Below are 10,395 nucleotides of genomic sequence, written 5' to 3' on the forward strand. Positions count from 1 at the left end.
TCAGGTGAGTAGTAAAGGCCCGGCTTATGTCTTAGAGCCAATATTGGGCCCATTGTAGGTCTCGACAATGAGATATATCCGATTTGAGGATTGTGTTGATGTAACTTTGCATAAGGGAGGATGTTATTTTTTTCATTTTTACACCAAGGTAAAATTAGAGGCTATTTTTAGGCAAATGACTTTTTCTAGAGGTTTTCAAGGTCACAACCCTAAATTTATGGGCTTTAAAACTCAGAAAATAGCCCACATAGACAAAAATTTATGTATTTTTTTCTAAAATTCACCCAAAAATTTTCTCAAATTTCTAAATCTCCACCTTTGATCAACAAAATATTTATCCACATATTTACAAACTAAAAATCACAAGGTTTTCTTAGTTTTTATCTTAACATCCATCTGATTGAATTCATTCTATTCTAGTACACCTGTGGGTTTCTTATATACGCATGCATCTCTTTCATACTCCCTATGGTACACATATTTTCAATGTATAACTTTTCACTTTTGATGGCTTCTCTTTGTGTGTCCTTCATCATCCTTTGCAAGGTTCCTTCTATTCATAGGAGAGGTTGATGCAATCCAATACAACATGGAATTATTGCAATTTCAAGCTGGATATGTATTTAAGCCCTGTTATTGTTAACACATCAAGGCATAGAGACCCTTATATAAGAGTAGTCATGGAAACCTCTATGCTTATTAGGATAGTGTTTTGACTTCTTTCAAGGGCAATGATCATCTATAACTTAGATAACATAACTATTAAGGAGCTTTGAAATTTTGGTTCTTACATTTTGCATGACTATACTATTTTTTAAAGGTTTGGCTTTTGGCAATGGAATTGAGAATAATAGAAAGGACTTCTGGATAAGAAAAAAAGGACGAGTGGTCACTACCTTCAATAGTGAACACTTTATTTGGGGGATTATCTTGCACTATTTGTGCTTGTAGAGATGGTGGAATTACACGGTCCATGGTTGTCTTTATGTAGTATCGCTTAATACGACCATATCGAGTCTGAGTTAATGTAAGGTTCTCAAAGAGTGGTGCATAAGGTGAGGGATTCAGTAATGTGAATGCAAGATTTATATCCTGCAAAAAACACCAATAATTTATATTGTTACTCTATTTTTGAGATAAACTAGTTTTTGTTGATGAGGTTAATATGCAATTGTCAAAATAAAAAGCTAGTTTGAATGTTGTTCATAAATAAAATTCCAACTCTTTGCATAACATTGTTAGAGACTAGGTCATGTAGACCCTAAAAGTATTTCCTTGAGAAAATACATAAATTATTAATAGGTTCTTAGTAAGTTACTTTTACTCAAAAGTGATTTTCAATACCAAGAATATAGGGTATTTGTTAGATTTTTGTTTTTTCTAACTACACAAATTTCCTAAGAGTAAGATCTATTGACTTTAAATATGAAGGACTAAGCATTCAAATTTGTGGTTGAATTTTTTTACTATATGCCCATGCTCTATAACTATATTATGTTTTGTAATTAATTTAACTTTACCTTTTTATTCCTCTTTAAAAGGTTGGAGATATGGATAATTTGTTAGTAAATCTTGCATTTTTATGGGCGTCTCAATGTGGATATGGAAGGTTGCATGCTTTTGCACACATTCACAAATGAGCATCCAGACTACATTGATGAACAACAAGTCCACTTAGTTTCGTACCATGGAACACAACTATAGACCATCATTGCATTTTTTTATAATCTACATGATGAGATTTTTCATAAAAACTATATGGTAGGTAAATCTAATTATATATCTACATGGCAACATAGATGTTGGTAGTTATTACAAAATGGAACAAAAAACATGCATTGCTTGTTTTACATTTACTTGTAATGTACGTTGCAAAAAGAAGGGGTATGAGAGGAATAATGACCTTGACTTAGATTTGTATTTAAATTAATTGATTAACCAAGTTATGCATGCACTAAGATTCTTGCTAGAGCACCAAATAATGAATTCTTACCTTGATTGGGCTTTTATTATAATAATATTCTGCAGCTTTTGCAAGATTAATATAAGCTGATGTCGGCTCGGATGAAGAACCATTTGCGAAATTGAATAGGATAACCCTATTTTGGAGTAATTCTTGTGAAGCCTAGAAAATTCAAGAAGTTCCAAGAGAAACATCAAGCGAGCACACAATAAAATAATGCTAATAAAATATGACACAATGACTATGCTTGATTCTAGTTATCACCACAATAATTTCCACCACAAGAATTAGAGCCATGATCATCATCAAAACAATTGTAATTATGTTTTTAGTTTTTTCAAAATTTCTTCACAATTTCTATCATGCTTTCATTAGTCATGGCTACTCCATCATGACATGCCTACATATTTGCAACATAAGCACATCTAAATTCATTACCATAGCCATTGCTATGATAATCATGATGCTCTTGATGTATGAAATGAGTGTCATAAAATGCAATAAAACATGAAATAAATTCTCACATTGTAGAAAGCATAGGTCTTATGTCTAGTACCTCGAAATCTTGTATGGGTATATAGCTTTCCCCATTCCTTGGCATAAATGCAGAAAGGAATACTGCTTTATCTATTTTATTTGGAAAATGTTCCATTGCATAAGAGATGGCACCTCCTGCCAAGCTATGTCCAACAAGAATAACCTGACATATTACAATTTAAATACATTAGAAGTGGTTAATCCAATATATATTCAAAAGGTAATGTGTGGGCTCTAGCAAATTAAAGTGACTAGGAAATTGACAACCAAATCAAACCTTCTCATCAACATTTGTAATGTTGTTCTGTAAAAAGTCTGTCAAAGGCTTCACATATTGAGCTACAGAAGTCACTTGGTCTGCTACTGCTTTGTTGATGCCATTTGATGTGAGATCTAAAGCAGTCACATTGTTTCCCTTGCTTTGTAAAATTGTTATGATTTTGTACCAACACCATGCCCCGTGGCTTAAACCATGGATGAGTACAAAATGGTTACTTGTTCCTCCATCTTGAGATGAACCAACTTGTACCTATTTTCAAAATCATAAATACAAGGGCTAAACATGAGAAACTAGTTGCATGCAAAGTATCTATGTAAGTTCTAGTTGTGAAGATAAGCTAACCATAATCAACTTACATTCAATGCTACATGTCTGGAATATGTAAAGTTTTTGCTATAATTCAATTTAAGAGGATGGTGATGGTTACATCATGTCATAAGAACGTATGAAGAAATGCACACAGCTTATCAAACTTTTATATATAACATGTCTCATTAGTATGCACATTCACCCCTAACTTGTTGGTGCGGTTTATCATAATTATAACTAGAGTATAAGCTCGCTCTTATCTTGTACTAATCAATCACTAGGAGCTTTTGACTAATGTCTAGATAGGAGAAAAAGAGTTTTCATACCTAATGTACTAAACAAAATTTCACACATCTAGGGATTTTTGGACCTAGCGAAAAGGGCGCTCTCTTCCTATATAGATTAGGTTTAAAAAAATTCAATGTATAGGTTTTTTCTCCTCATGTGTACAAAATTTTTCTAAATAAGTAATATTTTCCTATATAGGCTATTTTTTCCTATGAGAAGAAGTTTCTAGCTAGGTAATATTTTCCTATATATGTTTTACTTTCTTATGTTGAGAAAAAGTTTCTAGATATGACATTTTATTTCAATAAATTATTTGAAATAATTCACATGATGCCATAATAGAGTGGTACTATATTCTTACCCAAGTAGATCCCTATTGGCTAACGAAATGGTAAACAAAGATTTTGAATTGAACATTAAGCTCAATCCTGGGCAAGGTGGGTAATGTGTCCATAAACTCTTACATGATTTGGATAAGCATAAGAAACTTATCTATGTAAGCAACAACTACAAAACTATAAACCTTAGAAACTTAGAATGCCATATATTTTTGTAAGTTCAATACGTTTCTTTAGAGTCTAGTTATGCTGAAGTTTCCCATAGTGGTATGCATAGTATGTTGATGCTTATTTTAGGACCTTGCTCTTTATGCAAGGTTGAAATAGAGGATTCTTCTTATCTCTTTTGATAATGTCCATGCATTAGAAGGATATGGAAGAAGATGCACAAATGGCACAATACAATTAGTTCCTAGTTTTTATAAATATCAAACTAGGTTAAAAGGTGGTCAACTTTAAATTATTGATCAATTATAGCTACACTTATCAGGCTTGATGCACCACTAAATAATCTTCACAGGATTAAGAGTAAGAATTTTGCAAAAGTCCATAAAAGGGGATGAGAAGCAATGCCATACAAAGTGGGCCTGAGAAAAATAAAGTGGACCCATAGATCCATCTTAGTTAGGGAGTTTCATCCCAATTAATGGGGGTAGTTCGTGGCCCTTAGGATGTGGCATGTCTACATTTATCGTGCATCATAATTTATGTGTCTTTCAAAGCATGCTCTTGACTTCTCAAAAGGTTGATGTGCTATCACCTTGTACGTTACCTGAGGGGCTTTATATATTGATATTGGTATACATTGTAGTATTAACACATATAAGGTCGCATCCTTGAAGAAGATGGGCCATTAGGATTGATATTGAATGGCTCTCCTAGCTATGTTGATGTACTCAATGGATTTTAGGCTCAAGGACTTTTTAGTAGATTAGGTCATGGCACTGGGGCTAGCTTATGGGGTCTTGCTTTATAAAGGGGTCATGGGACTTGGGATCGTTAACTTGGATTATTTAGGCTTGGGGCTTATGTGAAAGATTACTTATATCCCTTGCAAATAGGGGACATGTGTCTCCTATGCTATATGCAACCTTATTCCAGAGGGCGCACACAGTCCTACCACGCAAGTTGAATGATTCACTATCGCAAGGTGAATAATCCATCGGTAACAGAAACGATAGGGCACACACACTCCTACCACGCGATTAGTTGCATGATTCACTACCGAACTAGCGATTTGCATGTTCAAGTGGCGGGAATTTTCAGGAGCGAAAACTACGACAGAAGCACATGATCTGGGACTAACTTTGATCGTCGTCATGGAGCGAGCAAAAGCAGCAAATTAGCGCTATAATGTCATCTCATGAACTCACCAGGGCGACATGGATGAGGAGGATAATTATGGCGACGGAGAGGCGGCGGCAGTAGCTGAATGGACGATTCGTGAGACTGGACTTAGCCATCATGATCTGCTCTGCTTTGCGGATGCTATTGAATACCGAGAGAGTGTAAGATCCAGGGAGTGGGTCAGTCTCACAGCGATTATTAGAAACGTGGCACGGTTATATGTCGTGTGTGCGTGCGTGTGTGTTTGTAACACCTACTGCACAAGTCAATGGCCAGTGCAATATCGCGTGAGAAATAAGTAGTACACACGGCTACTCCATCAGAAATTTCTCTCTTTAATGCTACAACCACCCCGTGAAATTTCTCTCTAATGAGTTCTTACTCTTTGATTGAAGAGGTCGGCATTTCCACAATCCCACTAAAATGTGCCATCGATCGTAAAAAGCTTCATTCTTCGGATAAGTTACTTATGAATATATGTGTCCATCACATGGGGTTATGTTTTATCCAAGAAAAATTTACAGAAGGATATTTATAAATAGACCTTGAACACACGTGATGTAGACGATATAGTAACTTCCTCGAGCTCATTTTAATTGTAACTTCTGCTCAAATCATCATAATTTAAGATGGATGGCTTTGAGTGTGGTGCCTTACCGCACAACATACGTTTGATCCCAACTCAAAAGAGTTTTAAATTATAATACGACCTATAAATTAGCTATTGCTCTGCAATGAATAAAGAGAATGAGTGCCATTGAATAAGAGCTATGCTCCTCCCCAATGTAAAAATAAGTTCTTATTATGAGTTTAAGAAGTATGATTACTCAAAAGGCTTGGGTAAATATGGGAGTGCTTTACATGAAAAGAAAACGATGTGTAGGTGTAAGAACATTAAATAGACAAGTTCTCTACATGTGCACACAACATATGAAAAGCAAAAGTGCTTATAACCACACCATCTAATGATTGAAAAGAAAAATTCATTTAACCATGCAATTCAAACACTAGTTGGTTGCAAAGCTAACATCATCTCTCTTGATATGCTAAGTCCAAAATTTTCTCTACTAGTTGTTGGCACATTTAATAGAAAAGTTGAGATTTCGGTTCAATCACTAACCGACACTTTGCCTTTATTAGCCTAGATGACTTTGGCTATAGATGTTCTATCATTGTGACAAAGACCCAAAAGAAAGGTTGTGCTCCTTGGAAGTTTGACATTGACAAAGAGTCCCTTCCAAGCATCAAATTATTTTTGTTTGTAGAATCTTTTTTCTCTAGTCATGGTTAACACAATTTCATAGTTCTTGTGCGAGTTATACGTGATGCCAATTGTTCTAAAGCTCATTTGAAAATGTAGTTCACATATCCATTGTCTACTTAAAATGCTATGTTTCTTGATAGAAGTTGCCAACTCAAAGTCATATCATTTGATAGAAAAGGTTTGAGATATTGACATCACATTTTCGAAATCCATGATATGAACTTTAGAGTAAATGTATGTCAAGCATCATGTAGAATAGGCATATGCAATGAAAATCATCGTCTGGATTGAATGGTGAGAAGTTCTTATTGCTACTTAACTCATTAAAATGCTTTTACTTATTCAATTGATAGTCACCCAATCTTTTATGTCATTGAAGGATGCTCTCATGAATTACATGATTGCTATTTTACATTGGAGTCTAAGTAGCAATAGTTGTGTATTATCATGTGCAAGCTCCACCTACTTTGCAATTTGTAGGTATGGTGACGATGACATTTCAAATTTTATTTCTATATTAGACTTGGGCTATTGGGGTTTAACTTTTTTGCCACACACTGGGACATCCCCTTTTATATGGCATGAAAAGGGTGAATACACAAGCTACTTGACTATATGAAAGCATCATATTCGAAAACATATATCCCTATGCAATAAGATTTCTCTATTAAGCATCATGTAGAATAGGCACATGACATCAAAGCCATTGTTAGGATCGAATAGTGAGGAGACACTAAAAGATTTTCTTATTGTTACTTACCTCACTAAAGACTTTGACTTATTCAATTGATAATCACCCACTATTTTCTTTTATTGAGGGATGATCCCATGAATTCCATGATATATAATTACGGCTATTTTGCATTGAAGTCTAGCTAGCGATACTTATATACTACTATGTGTAAGTCCCACCAACTTTGTGATTTGATCATGTCCTGATGATGACTTTTTAAATGTTATTTCTACATTAGACTTGGGCTACTGTACTTTGACTTTTTTGTCACATATCTAGCCATCCCATATTAGATGGCATACAAACACATCTTTTATTGGAAAAGGAGAATCCTCTTATATACCTAGTAAAATATTTTAGGTTTTGTGTAGAGTCTAGGTGAATGTGTACATAAAAAGAGTTGTTTCTATTATATGCTTGTGTATAATGTGAAATCAACATGCAATGCCACAAGGGTCAAGGTTCCAAGAAGTAATGAAGATCATGATTTCACAAAGAGTATGATGAAGCCTTGAGTAAGTGTGCACATTTGTAGGAGAAAAGGTTGACACAAATTATAACAAACGTATATTTATGTAGGATTGTAACATCTATGTGCAAGATAGATGATATCTTAAGTGGGAATGTAGATTGTTTTTGGGCAAAAGGTGATTGTGTAAGGCCTTTTGTGAAGGGGGAACCTATGGTTATTTGATTTAGTTTTTGAATAGCCTTAGTAATAAGGCTTATGTCGATTATATCACATAGCAATATTGTGGCGAATCTTCCAACAAAGCAAGATGAATCCAATTGTAAAAAAAATAGTATGTGGATGACCTTTACTATTTGGCAATCGTAGAGAGATGGACTGTGATGAATCAACTATTGATCTATATGCATTGCATGTTAAACACTTGGAAAATCGTGAGACAGAAAATGAATGTAGGAGAGGTGAAGAAAATCTATAAATTGAATCTTTCAATGCTAGGTGAGGGGATGAAATTGGCTGCCAAGCGACCACCATGACATTTTGAATCTTTTTCTTAATGCATATTTTTTCATTTGATAGTTTGTGGTAATTAATATAGTCCTTAGGTCTTAAGACTTAAGGCTTTTCCCTCTAGTTTCAATCTTCTCCTTTGTGAAACTAGAAGGCTCATTCCCACAAGCAACTACTACCTTTAAACTTTTCATTTATCTACCCTTCAAATGCAAAATATGCTATTGTGAGGATGTACTTCCTTGAAGATGCCATGCTAAGATGGAGGCACTGAATCAAAACTTATTTCATACAAAGGCTAGTAACAATGTATAAAGCTATTATTCTCCTTGGTTCTTAGTGTTATTTGATATATGGATTATGGATCCTCAATTGTTTCTTTTGAAGTTTATGATAGAAGAAAGACCCCTTATAAGTTTCTAAAGACTAAATTTAGATATGCTCAATGCCTCACCCTCATAAGATGCCACCAATGATCCATGGTGCTCTAAGTTATAAGGCCCCATTATGAGAAGAAGACATGTGTGATCCCGGTTGATTGTGTCTCAACTTATCTACTCCTTATATGTTAGATCCCAAATTTAGGGTCTGGAAGCCATGGAAGCAACCCTTAACTAGGGGGGTCTCAAGGGGGCTAGTGGTGGCACCCCTGGTCAAATAGTAAAGGGTATATTTCCTAGCCAACTATAGGGAAGATTCATAATATGGGTAGATAGGTTGACTAGACTACCTTTGCTAGTTATAAAAGAAAGATCCCTCCAAAGCCATTGCCAATCTATCTTTCACCCAATAAGAGTTCTCCCAACTAGACTTAAGCTCTTCCCCTATCATCTATCTTTCACCCAATAAAAGGAAGATCCCTCCAAAGCCTTTGCTAGTTATAAAAGGAAGATCCCTCCAAAGCCATTGCCAATCTAATAAGAGTTCTCCCAACTAGACTTAAGCTCTTCCCCTATCATCTATCTAGGTGGCCATCTAGGCTTCACATTGGAAGCAAATGGCTTGATAAATCCATCTCTGTATCATTTAATTTAAAATTAGATCAATTTCTATTCTTTTAATTTTAGCTGTGTATTCTTTACTCCTGCTACTACTGACATTCTATCTATTGTGTTGTGTAACTTTTACATGGTATCAGAACCCAATGGGGCTCTAAGGAGTAAAGAGTACGTGAGAGACAAGGTTTTCAGCACAGCAACAAGGAGAAATGTTGTCTACTATATGTGATAGTGGTGCTAGCACATCAGGTGGTAGTACTATTATACCAATAATTCAAACATTGACAATCAACATTTAGTGAGGGAAAGTTAGATAGCACAAACTATAGTTTGTGGAAGTTTAAAATTACAACTATGCTTTATTCTTATGAGCTTCTAGAAACAATACTAGGGAATGAATTAAAGCCATAACCCACCCTTGACACATCAAATTTAAGTGTTATGACTCCTCCAGATAATGTAGATCTTCTATGTGCTTGGAAATGAAGGAACCCAAATGTATTGTGTGCCTTAGTTACAAGCTATTTGGATAGTGTTTTGACCTTGATTCAAGATACAACGAAAGCATCATATACTTGTAATATAGTGAGTCAATATGAAATAAAAAATGAAAGAAGGATTCAAAACTTGAAGAATCAACTAGTAGTAGAGAATTTTGAACACTAGAAGCATTCATCACTGAGATCAAGAATCTACATGACTAGATGTCTAAAATCTAGTGAGAAGCTAGCTTAGAGGTGTCTTTGGAATTGTCCACCAAAGTTTGATGGGTTGGTAACTTCCCTAAGCTTACATTGGACTCCAAGCTTGAACATTTGAGAAATTTTATGCAATACTAATGTAGGAGGAGTTATGGCTTAAATATTGAGAATGTAGCATCAGTGGAGATGTTGCATTCTTTGTTGATGTGAAAAAAGCAAAGGTTGTTTCTCTATCAATGGTGACAAAACGAAGAAGGGTGATAATAAAAAGTTTCAAGGAGAGTGCTTCTACTCATGAAGAAAGAACATGAAATTGCAGATTTCCATGTCAAAAAGGAAAATGAAAAAAATAACATTGTGAAGATGAAAGGAAAGAAGACAGCCATTATGAATGAAGGAGCTACTCGTGGTTATCATTATGAAACTATATTCCTTGGCATAAGGAATATCTACCACTCACTCATGGGTATTGGATAGTGATGCCTCCCATGATAAGAAAGGTCTATATAGTTGTATGTAACCTCTACGATAATCCATCACTATGATGGTTGGAAAGGATGGAAAATGCTTTTCTACTGAGGGCACATGTACTTTTTTTTGTTGTTAAAAATGGTGAACTCAAAATTATTTCAAATCTATAGTATGTTTCACATGTTAA

At 34.8% G+C, this 10,395-nt stretch overlaps 1 protein-coding gene across 1 annotated transcript; it reads right to left on the reverse strand.

Moving 5' to 3' along the window:
• Nucleotides 1-595: 595 nt before the first annotated feature.
• LOC148032518 (putative methylesterase 11, chloroplastic) lies at nucleotides 596-5,316 on the reverse strand. The gene is made up of 5 exons (XM_087684115.1): nucleotides 5,089-5,316; nucleotides 2,778-3,029; nucleotides 2,520-2,663; nucleotides 1,994-2,125; nucleotides 596-1,092 (listed from the first exon to the last, which is right to left on the reverse strand). The coding sequence occupies exons 1-5, from the start codon at nucleotides 5,179-5,181 to the stop codon at nucleotides 808-810; spliced, it is 906 nt and encodes a 301-aa protein (XP_087540241.1). The 5' UTR covers nucleotides 5,182-5,316; the 3' UTR covers nucleotides 596-807.
• Nucleotides 5,317-10,395: the final 5,079 nt, after the last annotated feature.

This window comes from Lygodium microphyllum, chromosome 8, assembly GCF_053477565.2.
Source record: "Lygodium microphyllum isolate KBCC chromosome 8, Lygodium_microphyllum_v1.1.10, whole genome shotgun sequence".
In the NCBI taxonomy this organism is placed as follows: Eukaryota; Viridiplantae; Streptophyta; class Polypodiopsida; order Schizaeales; family Lygodiaceae; genus Lygodium; species Lygodium microphyllum.